At 36.4% G+C, this 18673-nt stretch overlaps 1 protein-coding gene across 2 annotated transcripts in view; it reads left to right on the top strand.

Moving 5' to 3' along the window:
- The window catches only part of DMD (dystrophin), a 978378-nt gene that overhangs the window by 790708 nt on the left and 168997 nt on the right, over positions 1 to 18673 (top strand). For both annotated transcript variants that reach the window (XM_063392999.1, XM_063392994.1), the window contains 2 exons: positions 4969 to 5089; positions 5757 to 6025. In XM_063392999.1, coding sequence (XP_063249069.1) covers positions 4969 to 5089; positions 5757 to 6025 — 390 coding nt within the window. The remainder of the gene's footprint in view (positions 1 to 4968; positions 5090 to 5756; positions 6026 to 18673) is intronic.

Here is an 18673-nt window from a genome sequence, read left to right as displayed (position 1 = left end):
CCCATTCTGTAGCACTTCAGAAGCATGAGTGCAGGTATGCTGATTCCCTGTGAAAAAAAGAACAAAACAGAGTACTTGAAATTCATTTGGCCTGTCTGATCTTCAAATATCTATGACAGAGGAGGGGAAAAGAGTCAAGGTGGAAGTTGACTTCAGGTTGCTGTTGACAATGTTTGCAGTGTGTTGGTTGGTTGGTTGGTTGATTGGTTGGTTGGTTGAAGTTTTTTTTCCCCCGGGCATTATGGATTTTGTTACTCTAAAAGTTTTTTTTAAAGAAGTAGATATACAAACGCTATATCTGAATGAACAGCTTATCTCATTTCTGAGCATAAGAAAAATGTTTTCAAATGTTTTCACAAGTGTACAATTATCTAGCTTAAGGCTGGAGCCCCGTACTGGAAGGCTGGTTTTGAGAGGTTTGGGCCTTTGCTTAAAAGCAGAGTTTAGCTCTCAGAGTGTTGGATGTGAAACTAAACGGTGATTGTGTGTTGATCTTGAGAAAAAGAATCTGCTGACTGCTCATTTTGTTCTCCTGCATGTCACTTCTGGAAATTAGTCTTCAGTAAACTAGAGAAGCATCTATCAGATCCGACCAATCTTTTGAGTGACTAAAACTTCTAGTTTTGGTCTTTCTTCAAAAATACAATTTTTTTCCTTCTCTGAAGGATTGTTTTTGTCAGGTAATGCCAGAACTGAGCCCAGGTAAGTTTTTCACTTGAGAAGTGAATAAACCTCATCAGGGGAACCGTATTTATATGCAGTTTATCTGATTCAATTGAGAAATATCACATGAATGCCAACATGATTTTATGCCTGAATCCTTTTTCTAAAGAAGTGTTGCAAGCTGATTTTATTTCTTTCCCTTAAAGGTAAATTTAAAGAAGAGCAAACATATTTAACCTCTCTATCATTCAGAAGACCATCTAGAATACCACAGAGATTCATAAAAGAGATAAAAAGAAGTCAGTTTTTACCACTTGAGTGCTTCTCGTTGCCGAGATTGGCTTTAAAAATTTTAAGAGTAGGATTCAGATGAAAATTTCAAATGCTTGAATCTGTGCCAGAGGAGAGGTTGAACTCAACTGAGAACAGGGGTATCCATGCAGTCAAAATTATTGTTGTGTTATAAATGTGAGGTGCTTTTTAGACAAGGCAATTTGGAATGTATTCCAAATACACCCACGTAACTGCTAGTTGCTTGAACTTATATATATAGTAGGTCATTTTTTCAGTTTTTGACATCTGAAGAAATTGTCTCTATTCCAAAGTCTTAGAACGTCTGGGGAGGAGTGGTGGTGGTGGCATTAGTCAATGACAAAAAATGCTCCTTCAAAACATTACTTAATTATCTTACATTTTTCTTTGTTTTACTAAATATCATAATATTGCTTTAGTGAAATTGAATTAACAACTGTGTGCATGTTACTGTTAATCTAATTTAAGTAACTTAGGCATCATGCAGATAGCCTGCTATGACTTTCATTCTTTTAAGAGTTGCCTCATTTGCTGTGTAGTGATTTTATTAACAGCATAAATAGCATTTATGAACATAGGGTACTTATTAACAATTCCATGGAAACCCTTTCACATGAAATCTGTAGCATGACTGCCTAAGGAGGAAAATGGTTCCTGCTTCAAAACATTAACCAATTATGGGGCCACAGTTGATGTCTACTTTTAATGATTAGGACAAACACCATATTTTGAAAAGGATTCCATTTGGCAAACATGTTGAATTAATCTAATTGTACTCTTTCTCTTTAAAATACATTGAAAGCAAAATTTTCTAGATTTTAAATAACAAAAATTATTCTTAGTTTTACTATGCAACTCTTTTCTCATTATATTTTCATTTTTCAATTTAAACAGTCATTGTTTCTACATTTAAAGAGATTTAAGGACACTCATGAGGTGGTAGTAGAAGGCTGAGATAAGCTGATCAATAGATGCATTATTAAAATGGTGGACAGAATGCCATTAGTGCTGTAGTGTTGATGACAAATAGACATGCTTAAATAAAGTAGTTTACTTACTTTTTTGTCAGGTCATGCATTATGCGTGTTCGATTTCCTCTACAGTCATCGCGAAGTGTGGAAGAAGTTAAGGAATTCAATGAAATTAGCCTGCAGTCATTAGCTGTACATTAGACATTCATTGAGGCTAATTCTGCTTTCAGTGATGGTCTAGTTATTATAAAGATGTATTTGTCAGGGCTCTAGATAGACAAATTACTTTAGGGGTTTTTTTCCTCCAAAAAAAAGAGAAAATGTCTTTTATTGCTTCTTCTGATTTTTACAGGTAGTGTATACATATCTTACAACAAAACTTTAATCCAAAAAGCAGCTTTATTTTCATACAGTAAGAACTTATTTTTTGGAATGGGTTAGTATGAAATGAGTGTTCATTATTTTTAATGCTGTTCTGTGATACTGCTTCAGCCTCATGTTTTTTTCATCCTCTCCTTTTCAAATTTCTTTAATTGAAACATAGTTAAACTCAGTAGAAATCTGCAGATCAAAACTAGGGAAGGAGATGAGAACTGTAAATAGATCTCAACACCATACTGAGTATTATTCTACAAATCAGGATTTACAGACTATAATTTCCTCCACCAGCTCCAACATTCAGAGTGGAAAAGTTGGGGGAAAAAAGTTTAACAGTTTTTAACAGTCAAAAGTTTGCTTCAGTTTTCCTTTTATAATAAAGAAATATGTGTTTTCTGTTTGTGACAAAATACCAAATGTGCAGTCAGAAGTTCCTATTAACATTTCTCTATTGTTTTGAGGAAGATACAATGAATCCTGCTCACAGGCTTTATGGGATTCACTGCACATACGTTCTCCTTCTGTTGCACAAGAGCTACAGGAGGATTGTGGCTGTGAACCTCTTCTGGAAAGATAATGCCACTCTGTATTCAATTGCTGTAGTTTTCTGCAAAAACATTACAAGCTGAAAGAAGGCATTTTTGTCTTTCTCCTGGAGTGCACATGTACAGAGCCAGGGGTGACCTGTTTACAGCAGCAGCACTCTTTACACCAGGACTATTCCCAAATGCATTCCCAAATGCATAGTTCAGAGATGTTTCTGGCTTTTAGCTATTCTCCCCATCACTGTCTTTCTGTGTTCCTCTGGAATATTGGTGGCTCCTTCCTGCTTTTCGTGTGTTTGCAGTGCAGACCTTTGTGCCAGTGCTTCCTTTTTGACTGGTTTGGGGCACAGACATTTCTGAGAAATCACACATCTTAGGAAACCTTTCTAAAGCATATTGTATCTTTAAGCTGTTACGCCATTTAATGCTTAAAAACCACTGGTTTAAGTGAGTTTGACTGTGGATGTTACTTTTAACACTATCAGCAGAGAGCAAAGCACACAGTCCATGGAAATCACTGTGCTGGATTTTAAGTTATGCTTCCTTCTGGCTTCCTTAACCTGCAGAGCTGCCACACCATTCCAGTGGGACAGGATGATGTGAGAGGAACACAAAGGCTAATTAAAGGAATAAATTTTCCTCATTTGGAGGCATGCAAAAATCTTACTATATTTCCTCTTTCCTATTGCACTTCATGCAAGAGTCAAGTATGAACTATAAGAATTATAAACCTAAAAATGTCCAAATTTGACATTTTTCATTCAGCCTTGTAGTAACTCCTCTCAGTTTTATGCTAAAAAGTCCAGTGGTAGTTTACTTGTTAATATACAATACACTCCTTTATTTGTGAAAATTGGTATTGTTTTTAAAGGTCAACATGATTGTTTAAAATGTTTATCTCAGGTATTAATCAAATGACTGATTCTCTTATGATAGCAGATAGACTCTGTGAAGGGATTCCAGTCCCATTATTGTCCTTGACACAAAATGAAGATTTTTTTGCTTTGTTATTTCCTCGAACAAAGCAGACCTTGCTGAAGGTTTTCCCAAGAACAGCTACAAATCTTATAGTCAGTTCTTAACCATTTAGCAAAAAGTGTATTTAAATATTGATAGTAAATAATGTAGTTATTTCCTTAAGTTTACTTTCCTGAAATATGTTAAGAACATTTTACCTGTGAATGCCCATATTATAAACTGTACATGTTTCCACTATTAGTTCTGGTATGTATTTCCTGTACAGAGAGTCACATAGTAAATATAATTCAAAGTGTAATGAACTTTCTAATATTGAAATTATAATCCTTCATTAATTCACATAGAAATACAAATTTTGTTCAATAATTAATTTAACTGAACTGGTGAATTTATTACATTACAAGCTTATATAATACTGGTGGTGTAATGAGAATTTTCTAATCCCTGCAGTAAAATATCTGTTTCCTACCCATGGCATATAGCTCTCCTTTTTGCAGTATTGTGTTTGTTCTACACTGTACTATTAAATTACCTGCATATTTTACCTCTGTGCTGCTTGAAACAGTATGCATTCAACAATGTTTCATAAATGCAGAAGAAAATGTTGAAATAAAAGGGTGGTAAAACCATTTGGAGAAATTCACTACAACATGCAGAAGACCATGCAAAATGCAACCCACAAGCTGAGTTTCATCTGCATTTTTGTGTGGTGTACATTTGGAATCAGATTAATGGACTCTTATATTCTCATTAACAAAATAGAGAAATGAATAAATAAATACGTAGATACGTATATTTGCAGTGACCTACCAAAGCTTCTAATGCTAATTTGAGTACCCTACTCATGGTCATTTAAAAGCAGGATGTAGAAGAGAGTAAAAGAGTAAAAGAGCTGTTGCTAAAGAAAGAAAATGCAGTATGCTGACAGCACGTTTGCTCTTTTGAATACGTGGTGATTTCAGGTTAAGCAAAAGCTGATTCTTTTAACTTGTGTGTGTGTGTGTGTTTTATTGCTTCTAGTCATACACGCGTGGAATCTGTTGCTGGAAATTTTGTTCTGCCATTGGTATTCTGACTTGGTATCTCCTTATAGATCCGCTTACAATAATTTTGTTCCTTAGACTTTCAAGAGGGAGCTAAAAACAAAAGAACCTGTTATCAGGAGTGCCCTTGAGACCGTGCGAATCTTCCTGGCCGAGCAGCCTGCGGAGGCAGCGGAGAAGGCCTGCCCAGAGCCCAGAGGTAATTGAAGCCAGAGCAGGGTAATAACACGTTGCTGGAAAGATCAGTGATGATCAGCGATGATTAAATAAATCCTGCCAGCCGCTCTGGAAGCGTTCCTTTTACACTCCGAGCTGAATGCCAGCATTCAGAAACTAAGCTAAAAATATAGATGAAAGCAAGCCTTAGCAATGCTTCTGAACGCTGTGGTACTAAACAGGCATGCATATTTATAAGCAGATTTTGAAACTGCCTTTAAACCTTCAGGACCTGTCTATAATTATAGCCTCGTTTGAGGGCTCAAAGCTGCAATTTAAGCTAAAATTCACCTTGTAGTCTCAGTACTACAGGAGATCCCAAATCCACCTAATTGCAGCAAAAGCTTCACAGTGATTAATATTTATCTATGTGCAGAAATACTGTGCTGAATCAGCTGATAAACTTCTAGCTACACCTTGCATGTTTCAAAATGCCTTTATGTACTTAAATGCATATTTTGCTGATTTTTATGGTGGTAGGATTTAAGTTTTTTAAGAAATTTTGAAACAAGAATACATTAATAAAACAAATTTCACAGGTGCCTTTGGTTATGAGGAGTTTCTTACTGAGATGTGAACTTATCTAGATGGCAACTGTTTCCGTTCTAAGACAGAATATGTCTTAAAAGCCTCTTCATTTTCACATTTAGATGTGTCACCTGAGGAAAGAGCCCACAATGTCACTAAACTTCTGCAAAGGCCAGCAGATGAGGTCAGGAGTGAGTGGGATAAGCTGAATCTACAGTCTGCAGACTGGCAGAAGAGGATCGATGACGCTCTGGAAAGACTGCAGGGCCTTCAGGAGGCAATGGATGAGCTGGACCTGAAGCTGCGCCAGGCTGAGGCATTCAAGGGGTCCTGGCAGCCCGTGGGGGACCTGCTGATCGACTCTCTGCAGGATCACCTGGAAAAAGTCAAGGTACGTGTCATACATCAGTATTTCTCAGTATAAAACAGTTCTTTGCATGAATCCCCATATCCGTAATTATCTTTTAGAGTGAAAAATTGATATTTTTGTGCCAGAGTGATTTATATTGAAAAGTGCATATAAAGAGTTTTATAATTTCAGAAGTTAAAATGCAATGGGATCCTCATTGAGAATGTCTCTTGCTGTCATGGGTAAAAGCACTACAGAAATGTGTAAAAATCCTCAGCACCCTCACTGTAAACTCAGGAGATGCAAAATTAGCAGTTAAATAAAGCAAAATAGAATAGACAGAAGAATATATGATAAAAATCTATTGAATTATTTTTTCTTTATTATATTTTCTTAAGTATGATAAATACATAACTGTTTCTATCATTGTAGAGTGGAATTTAAATAATTTAAAATATATGTCTTTTCATGATGGTGGTATTTGCTCTGTGTCTTTTTTGATAAATAGGCTTCATAACTAAAGACAGTCTTAAAAAAAACAGCAATCCTGGAAAAATTGTCATTATTTTCTATTTCTTTAATGCTTAGCTGCTTTTATAAAAGTTGTTTCATAAAATCATTGCTTATAGAGAAACTTGGGCAGACTTGTCCTCTTTCAGCATGACTGCCATGGACAGCCTTGATAAATAATACAGGATTCCTTCAGCCAGAGCACAATAGAGGCAGTTGCCATTTTGATAAGAACAAAGTGCCTCTGTTCCAGTCACATAAATGGGAATCATCAGTCATTTTGAAAGAGACCTGAGCTAACTGTTATTTTCTCTAGATGAACATTAGGATCTAAGATAGAGGAAATGGAATGACTAATGGCAAGAAAAAAAATGCCTCTAAAAATCAAATGTAGTTTATTAAAATCAAAGTCCCCGAGTTTTAATCACACAGAAAGTTTAATGAGTGTCCTGTGCAGATGCTGTACAAGAACAAATGAAATAGTTAGTAGCTGATGAACAACTAGCTGCAAAATTTGTTTATCTTCATTTAAATTCATAAATGAACAGAAGAAATCTATTTATAAATTCTCAGAAACTGCTATTACAACCATGATTTGATTTTGTTTTTTTAAGTTTGAAGAAAATATCCTAAACAGAAACACTGAATCTCTGATATTACTGGAAAACAAAGCAAGTTGCTTAATTCTAAATCTATAAGCAGGAGTGTTGACTCGATAATTATAGTTCTGAGTCCTGTTATGGTTTAAAAAATAAATAAATACATTCTAGATAACATTATTAATGACTTAATAATTGATTCACTTAAGGTTTAAATAATTTTCCTTTGCAAATGTTTCAGTCAAAAGCTAAATTTTTGAAGTTATGTAGCCTTCAGTTGGAAGTTGTTAGTAAAAAGTAAGGTTTTTTTCTTTATAAACTATATTAACAGCCAAACTTATCCAATCAATACATTATTTATGTCTCGTCTTTGCTCTGGTTTTTATGATGAGCATCACAATGACTGATATTAGAGTATGAGGCAAAGTACCTAATTTCTCTCTGTACATCTAAGAGACCCAAGCATCTTCTGAGCAGACCTTCAAAACATTGGTCATATGTAATTGCATTTCTTGCAAATCCTTCTCTTAATTTGGATGACAACAGCTTCCCCAAAGCTAACCTGATGAATAACTTCCTGGGGAATGTGTTTAATTTAGTGCCATTTGTCACTTTGAACTCACACTAAATAGTGGATCCTTGGTCAGCATTAATGTTGTATTGTTATTATTACACATGCTTCATCTGCATTACTGTAAAAATTTGTGCTCATCTCTGATTGAGGACAAGAGGTAGTTTCACCCATCTGCTCCAAAGGATGCAGCCTAGACTAGAGGCTATCTCTAACCAAAGTATTCTTCAGACTTCTCTGCTGACGTCTGTTATTCTCCCTTTTTTCTTCTCTCATATGAGTGGCCTTATCTGCAGACTGAAATGCAACTTGCTTTCCTAATAACCCACATTCTTTCTGTCTCCCTTCCAAGCATATCTTTCTGTCCAGTAAAATCCAAACCATCACTTAACTGTCTTAAATTCAGTTCAAGCTCGAATGAATCTATTATTTATCCCTTAATATCCATTGCCTGATCAGTCTGATTGTAGCTCAGATCATATTTTAGATATGGCCTATGATTTCTAATCCCCTCCAAAGCAAACTCAATGATGCTTTCTCCTTGCAATCACTAACAAAATGCTTTTTTCATCATCATGTCTGGAGCACTTAGGGTCTCATGAGACCACCACTCAGATTTTATATTAAGCTTTTGCTGCTGTGCAATCAAGCCTACGTCATCCACTTGGTATCTTATTCAAAGACCCATTCCAGGAACTGATGGTAGAACCTATTTGTCACTCTCTTCCCCAAAGATTCTCCTTTGCCATGCAAACCCCTGATAATGGTTATGCTGGCAGCATGCAACAATCATTACATGCCATGCTGATACCCCCTCACTGTTTTGTTGTCTCTCTGTAGACATCTGCTGAGAAATACTGACAGAAGTTAGTACCCATAGGAAGTTTCAGGTTTTTATACTTTTCCACTCTGGAAAATTAAGTTTCTTAAATTAAAAGACACTGTTTGGGCATGTTATGCATAGAGTTTTGTGACTGAGAAGCCAGTTTTAATGGTGTGGTTTATCTTTAGCTAAAGGCAGCTTCAGCTACTCTCAACATACTCAGGAGAGCACAGTACAAAGCCCTTTTTTCTGCCAGTGATATTTTAACACACCACTAGCAGAATCTAACAGCTTCAGTTTTCTGTCATACACAGCACTGTAAGGGAACAGCAGAGCCTCTAGACTCCATGAGTATAACTACATTCTATTGGTTTTTCTGTTTCTGCAACCTCTGTAAAACAAACCAAACAAACAAAACAAAACCCAAAACAAAACAAACAAAACCCAAAACAAAACAAAACAAACAAAACAAACAAACAAACCACACAAAAAACCAAACCAAAACAAACCAAAACAAACAACAAAAAAACCAAACAAAAAAACCACCACCACCACAACAACAACAACAACAAAAAAAATCAAAACCTAAACTACAAAAATAATAACAGTGGGCAGTAGTGGCTGTGGTTTCATTAGTTCAAAATAGAGGTGCATATCTCTACAACACCTTCCAAATAAAGGGCTATTCATGTAGAAACATGTAGACTTTTTTTCAATTAGCTCCAGTCTGCTATAGGATAATTAGTTCTTCTTCACTGTCACAAAAAGAGGGCACCTTGACTCAGTATAATGATTGATAACTGTGAAAAGCTGAACAGAATTTAGTGACCTAAGTCTTGTGTTTTTCTGCAAGGAATTTTCATGAAAGTCTTACTACTTAAGAGCTGCTGGTTGTTTTTGCAGTTTCCCTTTTATAGGTATGAGTAAAGCAGTTACATGGACCTTGTGTATAGCTTATGGACTTTATATATTTAATGGAACAAGGATATTCATAAAGGCTGCAAGCATCCTTTTAAATTATTTTGTCAAAGCCTATTTACAATTTTAATACAATTTCTAGTTGAATTACATGCTGTTTATTTCAGACTTTCTTCAGCTTAATTGACAGTTGAAGCCAATTGTATGTCACTGACAAATGTTCACTGGAAAATGTCAGCCTGAAATTTATTTATTTGTAAAACAAATAGAGTTTGCAGTTATTCATAAATCAGAAATGAGCTGATCACTGATCTGCTCATCATCTACTCCAAAATGACTCTCTGTGTGCAGGGACTGGGAACAATCCTTTTATACCTAGTTGTCTTACCAAAAAATGAGACAAAAGTAGAGACAACCAATTCAAATAATTAGCTGAGTTGTGTTCATATCCAGCCTTAGAAAGAAAGTCAATAGGTTTGTAAAGATTAAAATTCCATATTATTACAAGCATTTTAATAGTGAATCAGCAACCTCAATTTCAGGACACTGAATGAGGGTAGGTAGTTCATTTAAGCAATATTAGTAGTAGTAATAGAAGTAGTAGTAGTAATAATAATAATAATATTAATAATAATAATGGGGGTTAAGTCTTATATGTTTTTCTGTAGCCCATATTGTTGATATTGTTCAGCTCCTGCTGTGCTGCAAAGAGCTATTTCAGCGAATACTGTAAGTGGACTCTTACAGTGCTGTTATGAGGGAACTGTGCTGACAGCTGCCTACTATGGAGAGTCTGACAGCAGAGTTGTTGAATTTCTAATTTATGTTCTCATCCCAAAATTATTTTAAATGCTTGGGTGATTGATAATTTTCTATCCTTCCCAAGAAAAAGGAACTATTTTTATATGGAGCTATTAGGGGTCACATAGAGGGAAATTGATGAATGACATCTAGAAGCAAGCCAGTGGTTCCCATTCATCCCCTCCTAGCAATGGAGATGTACTGGAGATCAGTTTTAAATAGATCAATAGAATGTGTGCAAGAAAAAATTACTGGAAGATTTATTGAATGACCAGAATTTCCAATCAGCTTGATATCAATAGCAGTGCCAGATCCTTGTTAAACCAAATAGAGGTCAGATTGCAATGTGATGCCTATTTTCTTGTTAATTTTTGCTAAAATAAAATTATGCTATGCACCAAATTAAGTTAGCAGAGCTCATGCTGTCCAGTCTGTAGCGTAAAATGACATTATACATATAGCAGATTCTGAGATATTTTTTCATTCTTTCTTTACTGGTAGACTCTCTTCTATAGCTACACTCCTTACTATTCTTAGTTTTAAAAACCACAAAAATGCCAAAGTATTTCATATGCAAAGTTTTATACTATGAACTATGATCTGATTAAGTGTTTTCAAATTGTTGTACAATTAGAAGATGACAGCATCTATTGGTTCATAGTTGAACAGGAAACTATTTGCCTGCAGTATAGGAGATGGAAGTGTTAATGTTTTCTTTATACTATAACTGAAGTAATTACTGTTACAAATGGCTCTCAAGCTTACCATTTTGTACACATCATCTGTAATAGAATCATACAATAGTTATTTATGATATGTTCTTAAACTGCTTCAAAATGAATATACATTTTTTTTAGTTTAATTTGAAGCCAGCTGTTACCACCAAGGGCTATAATCAATCTGGGTTAAGATCTTCTATTTCCTTAAGTAAGTCTCCTAATAAGTTCTGTGCTGGACTCTGGGACTTTTAAAACTATTATATATAGAATAAACATTTTCTACTAATGAATTTTCCAGCTTTCCAAAACCTAAAAATTAGTTCCTGGGAGAATTAGAGATGATCTTTCTAAACAAATTTTGTATTAGTAAAATATTTGTAGTTTAGAGATTGTTTTAAGATGCTATAAAAGGAGAAGAAGATCTAATGCCATACTGGATGACCTTTAGGTATTAAATATAAATATGGTCTATAAAACCAGAATTTACAAAATATCAACTCTTCATCAACTGTTTTACTGCTAATATAAACTCAAACAACTTTAGAGTACGTAAGAGCATAATCAACTCTATTTTAAAATAAACCAAAACCATACTGAAATTCACTGGAACACTTTGACATCCTACAGATGTCCTTACAATATATAATATTCCTGTGAATTTAAAACTGTTGGAGTTTGCTGTAATGAAAGAAATACTTGTTTTCTCAATTTATTAATGGGTCAACTTTCAAGATGTTCTTATACATCACAGACACTTCAGCTAACCACATTACTGAATTGGTGACAGCCTGGTATGTTTTTTTATCTTTTTTTAAATACATCTTTATACAAGAGAGAATTTAGTAGGGTTGTTTGGTTGTCACTGTTGAGGGAAATTTTAATTTGGTAAGGTTTTTTTTAAATAAAAAATTGAGTTAAAAACCATGGACTGTTTTGTCATGTAGTTGTACCAGCTGATTTTAGCTCCGTTACGCTTCTTAGCTAGGGGGAAATGAAAGTTACTCAGTTGTGTCCTGTGGTCTCTCAATCTCATTTAAAGAGCTTATGAATGAATTTATTTTCTTACACAAAAAGAAATATGTTCAAAAATGGTTATGCAGTATATAATAATCAGGTGGTTTTTACTGATACAAATTTAATTTAAAAGTGTAGTCTGCCTTACATTCTTTCTATGTAATCAGTCAGATAAGATTGGAGAGTTCATTATGGTAATAGCCTAAATCTAAATCCATTTTAAATACCTGAAGCAAACAATCATTCCCTCTGCTGACTTCTTTGGCAATAAGTTATATATTTCTTATCTCAGGTTTAGATGCTACCACTGTATCTAAAGTTTTTTACAGAGACTAGATCACATAGGCTTTCTGTCTTTATCAAGCTACCTATTTTAAGGAAGAATCCAAAATCTTTTTTTACATAAGAATAATAAGAATGATGAGGAGCAGGCAGAGAAGTGAAATCTTGGTCTTTTATAATTAAGACTGCTCTTCACCATACTAATTACTGGGGAAAAGTAGCATAATTGTGATACAGAAAAAGTAGCATTGCTCTGCTAACAAAGAAGAAACAAAAATGAGTATGCTTTAATTAAATTTCTGAGGAATCACAACTAGTGTAAGAAGGAGTTACTTACAGATAATTTTTCAAAAGAAGAAGCACCTGGAAAAGAGCTGCACCAATTTAACCCAATTTCTATCAGATTTGCGTTAACTGTATTAGCACAATTATTAATAGAGCATATTAACTATTTTCTCTTTGATTAAGGATGTTTGGGCTAAAGAATACTGATAACTTTTACCTGACAACTAGTGCAGGGAAATTCTTGAGCTCTAAAGAAGAAAAAAAAGGTGACCAGTCAAGGTGGAAATCTTTTCTACCTCCAACCCAGTTTGGTAGAAGATGCTATTATTAGATCAACACATTTCATTTAGAGCCAAATTTTTCCTTGTATGTATTCACCCTGCTGATTTCAGTGGGAGTTCAACATGCACATCTGCAGGCAGAATTTGACTTTTTAAGTATTGGCAATCTCTGATCTTGGTTTCTGCTGCCCTGCTGAGAGAACTGACTAATACGTATATAAAGACTTGTCTGTCATTTTATGCCTCTGAAGTTCAGAATTGAGGTCAGACCAGAACATTTTTAAGAGATTTCTCTTTATCAGTTTATCAGAAGGAAGAATGAGACCTGAGCTTTTAGAAATAGAATTAAACATTAATTTTTAAGTACCTAAGTGGCATGGCTATAGCAGGGACTCTGACATTTAGCATGGCTTTTTGTTTCAAGTTTGCCATATAAATGCAGCACACATAGATATTAGTCTGATGATGAAGTATTAACATTCCAAGACATGACATTAAATCAAAGATGCTCTTGAACTGTTTTGGTTCAAAAGCCTTTTTTTCTTATGACCTGGAAATGTAAATATTTAGCCAAGAGGGGGAAAAAAAGTACAATGTGAGTAACACATTTCCTCTTACTATGGGACCATTTTATGCAGTCCTAAGTGAGTATGGCACAGGGAGCTGTGTGGCTAAAGGGAGCAAAATTATATCTAAGGAGTATTTATACATAACTCTGCTCTCCTATATATAGGCTGCTCTTGAAACATTCCTACGTAAAGAGAAAGGATGTATCAGATATTATATAACCAGATCCATGGGCATTCACTGAGACAGGGGAGGAGGGAAAAGAGTACCAGAAATGCATTTTAATGTTGTTTGTTTCTGTGATGAGGCAATTTTTTTTCCATGAAAAAAATCTGTCAGTACTGTGTTTCTATTTAAATCTTTTCTTAAAACATTGACAAAATAAATTCTTGGGAACTATCAAGTGTGCAGATTCTGTAATGATACTGTTTCTATGACATGAACAAATCAATGAGCAAAGTAAAATCAATTTATCAAGCTCCTGTGCTGATACCCAGTAATTGCCTGGGGACTGTTTGATGTAGGGAGTGCAATGAATATTAGATTGCCTAGAATGTTTATCAGGGACCCAATGAGTTACACATTTCTCATTTTCATCTTTATAAATGTAAGGCCTAATAGAGTTTTATTTCATTTTTTTGGCCAAGGTTAACCCATAATAAAACTTTGTAATTGCTACTTAGCACTTTCATAGTGCTTCTCATGTTTCAAATAGAATTAGTTAATTTTCCTAGCTTCTTTTGGAGACTGCAATAGAAGTATTATCACCAGTTTACAAATAGGGCAATTGAATCAGTGAATCTAATTTGTCAAGACAGCAATGCCACTCAAATTAATCTTATTCTCTTTATATTTTACTTGAAATTTGCTTTATTTTACTTGGGTTCAATTGTCCATTGGAAAAAGAATGGTAGTTTTCATCAGTCACAGCAGGAGTGATGCCCACTGTTGCCCACTTCCCAGAGCCACAGCCTTTTCTGTCCCCTGGAGGCAGGGCACCACCCAGCAGGATTTCAGCCCCAGTGCCTGGAAAGGTGGGCACTGCTCACGACAGTTGCCCAGCCTGTGTCTGGTGCTGTGACAGAAACTCAAGACATTTTAAATTTTTTAAGTTTTATTTAACTGTCTCCTCTTTGGCATTTCATTTTAATATTCTTTCTTCCTACATTAGCTTAAAAAGTAAATCACTGTCACTTGCAGTTGCTAGAATCTGCTGTTAGAACTGAATTCCTTCTCTGGCACTGTTGAAACAATGTTCTTATTAGATGTAGGCAGTCTAGGAATTTACACCTCAAGTAGGCCCATGGGAATCTCAGGTGGTTTAATGGGTGCAAGGTGCTGCACCTGGGTCAGGGCAACCCCTGGAATCAGTCCAGGCTGGGGGATGGACAGATGGGGAGCAGTCCTGCTCAGAAGGATTCAGGGTAGTTGGTGGGTGAGAGGCTGGGCATGAGCCAGCCATGGGCACTCACAGCCCAGAGAGCCAAACCTGTCCTGGCTGCAGCAAAAGCCCCGTGGGCAGCAGGGGAGGGAGGAGATTCTGCCCCTCTGCTCTGCTCTGCTCTGCTCTGCTCTGCTCTGCTCTGCTCTGGTGAGTCCCACCCGCAGGGCTGCATCAGCTCTGGGGTTCCAGCACAGGAAGGGCAGGGAGCTGTAGAAGCAAGTCCAGAGGCTGCCAAGATGAACAGAGGGATGGAGCACCCCTCTAATCATCACCCCTAGCACAGAGGAAAGGCTGAGAGACATGGGATTGTTCAGCCTGGAAAAGAGAAGGCTTCACGGTAACCTACTTGTGGTCTTCCAGTGAAGTTGGAAAGATGGAAAGAGACTATTTACATGTAGTGATGGGCCAAGGGATAATGGCTTCAAACTTAAAGACAGTAGGTTTAAATTAGACATTATGAAGAAATTCTTTACTGTGGAGGTGGTGAAACACTGGAACAGTTTGCCTGGATAAGTTAAGCATGCCCCATCCCTGGAAGTGTTCAAGGCCAGGCTCGATGGAGGTCTGAGCAACCTGGTCTAGTGGAAGGTTTCCAGTCCATGGCAGAAGGGTTGGAAATGGAAGATCTTAAAGGTCCTCTCTAACCCAAGCCATTCTGTGATTCTGTGTTGACTTGGTGTTTCACCCATGCGCACTCCACACACATTGTACAGTGGTGGTGAAAATGTGAAGATGGGAATTTCAATAGTAATTCAAGAGTTGGAACACAGAGCTTTCAACAAAGCAATTGAACAGTCCATCTGACCTGCATTCTTCTGGATATTAGAGACTGAATGGACTGTAATAACTTATTTTGGCCTAAAGCTCTATGAAAAACTTTATTGCTCTTATTAGAGGTGGCAATTATCAACTTTATGAGGTTAAACCTTTTGAAATACTTACAGGGTAAATTTCAAGACATGAGAGGAGAAAGTAAAGATTTCTTTTAAAATTAAAATAAAGATCTCTATAAGCTTTTTGCATAAAAAAATGAGGAGTTTCTGAAGCGTTTTGTCTGAATTGTTTAATGTTGGCAGAGTGTCAGAAAATAATCTGTGTTTCAGTAGTCTCTAAGCTAAGCTTTTTTATGCATCCATATTTTTCCTCCTGAGCTACAGGATCTGCCTGCTGATATCTGGAAGCTTGAGGTGTTTTGTAATGTTCTAATACAGCTGTTGCAATCTTTCTGGTTTAAACTGCTTTCCTATTTTTTTGTCAGTGCACTGGTTTCAAAAACCAGTTGGAAAATAAACCCCACTGAAAGTGGTCCCTTCCCCCTCACCCTCCTCTCTGTAAGAGAGAGACAAAAACAGAGATTCTGGACTAAGGACAATATACTTGAAAAGTAGCAATGAAATAAGAAAAACTAACAGGAACAGCCAATATTAATAACAGAAGTATACAAAAGTGAGTGTGATTTCCATACAAAAAGGGATATACACTGGCCAAGGCCCTGTGTGGCCACTGAGATAAAAGGCAAGAATGGTCCCAGATCTTCCATGGCGCCCTTTTACCCCCACCCCAGCCAACACCCCAGGCTTCCTCTCAGAGGTGGGAATCCCTATTTCCACCCCTCAGCAATGACGTGGAAGGTATGGAATACGACCTAGGCTCACCCACGAGGCCAGCAGCTCCATCTTGTGCACCAGCCCAGCCCCTGTCTGACCCTTTCCTGCTGTCTCTCGTAACTACAGTGAGAAAACCAACTGTCCTGGCCAAAGCTAGGAGAGTCAGTGAAATAGTGCATTTGCCTTTAAAATGCCATGATGCTTTACAGCACAGTAGAGATTTGCTTTGTAGCATCTATTTTCTGAGGACAAGGAGTCACTATAACTTAAAAGAGCTTTTTTACTGAATACGGGTTATTATTCAACCTTTTCTGTTTGTATGTCTAACATACATTGTTTACAAATTCAGTAATAGGAATAGATACTGTGTTATTAATGATTTAAAAACAATTTGACTGAGTCAATAACTTAAGCATATATACTTTGGAAGTGCTTTTAGCTTTAATAGTGCTGGCTGAAACCATACTGAAGGGAAGTCTTCCTTTGCAAAATTTCCTTTCTGTTTGCTGTGACTTTGGTGTAGTCATTGTTAGACTTTCAGATCACACTTTGAAATCCTTCTAGCTACCTAGAGTTCCTAGGTGCTTCATCTCTTCTTGGTTGAAAAGTAACTGAGTAACTGGCTTTGACCATATGGAAAAATTGGTATGGAGCTGTTTACAACACTTCAGCAGTCATGGGCTCTGCCATGACATCAGTGGAGTTGTTCTTGTACAGTGAATTGCAGTCTAAATTTGCTTATTTACTTTTCCCCCTCTGTGGAGGAGAAGACAATTTCAGAATAAATGGCAAGGCAGCAGCATAGCTTTTATTTGTTACAGGCATCATAAAGCTGTATCAGCTGTTCATTTAAAATAAATAAATAAATAGATCAAAATTTATAGTAACCTAGTCATCTGTGTTTCAGGATAAGTGAATCTATTTATTAGTGTGCTTTTGTTCATTAAATTAGACATCCTAATAAATAAATATTTTCTTCTAGCTATAACATTGCTACAAATTATAGTTTTTTCCCTTGAGAGTTCAGAAAAGAAGAAAATTAATACCTAGCATTAGTTAATTTTTCATGTCATCTATTCAAATTTTAATAACCTTGTTTTTAAAGAAATACTGAGTTAGTCTTCCAAATTTCAGAAAATAACTTTTGAAAAATGTAATGTTTTACTGATTTAGAAATACAGAATTCAGAATGGGAGAGAACGTAAAGGGAATTTGATTTTCTTTCTTCCCCGATTTTTTTTTAAACTGTTTTTATCCCAGAAGAGGATTTATATTCTAGTGTAGTGCACTCTTGCTTGGTCATTTCTGAGTTTATAAAAATATATAGGATGGAAAATTAAATCAGCTGAAATCCATTTTGTCTCAACACCGCCTGTCCCCAGGAGCACTACAGTCAAATAAAAGTACAGGGTGAGTTTAAAAGCAAGATAAGTGTAGCACATTGAGCTGGTGTCTGACAAATCCAGGTTTCAATGAAATTTGAATCAGAGTACACTAAACCCCTCAAAGAAGAAACTAACTCATTTTGAATGAAAAAGATGGAAACTGCTAAACTGTCCTGGGACAGTTCAACCCTGTATGGTTGTAAATATAAAATGAGAGGAAATTCTCTGGCCCATGACTATTTCTGCACTTGGACACTAAAGTGAGCTGAGGGGGAGAATCCCCAGTGCTGGGAACCTCCCCAGGTGCAGGGCACCACTCACCTTACTGTGCACATGGATCCTGCTCTGATTCAGCTGCAGTTGCTGCTTGTGTAAAACCTTCCCACAACAGAAATCCTTCTGACAGGAGAACTTTCCTCCCTAAGTCATGTCATATTTTCTTCACAGTGCCAGATGTTCTTTTCTGTCTCTTTCACTGCTTGTGAGAATTGAGGTTTAACATAAGCCAGCGCTAGCGGGAGACTCTTGTGTTTGAGGGAATTCTGCATGAAAATGTCAGGCTGGCATGAGGCCACAGCCTTGTATAAGTGCTGCTCACAGACCAGGGAAACAGACTTTCTCTGTAGGCACAGTTGGCCTTTTCTTGAAATCTGCTTCATACTAAGTGTGAGAAATACCCAAGATGGAACATGTAAGGCATGGATCGTGCACATAACTGTGGTCATACCTGAGTCTATGGGTATGGGATGCAGTCACGAGTGCAGAATGAGTTGGCAGATGGTATTGAGAGGCCACTATCAATTGTCTTTGAGTCACGGCAACTGGGAAAAATTCTTGCATCCTGGAAGAGAGCAAGTGTCGCTCTCACTTTCACTCTCACAGGA

Source organism: Prinia subflava, chromosome 3 (genome assembly GCF_021018805.1).
Source record: "Prinia subflava isolate CZ2003 ecotype Zambia chromosome 3, Cam_Psub_1.2, whole genome shotgun sequence".
NCBI lineage: Eukaryota > Metazoa > Chordata > Aves > Passeriformes > Cisticolidae > Prinia > Prinia subflava.
The sequence above is the reverse complement of the archived record's forward strand: the minus strand, read 5'-3'. Positions and strand labels throughout refer to the sequence as shown.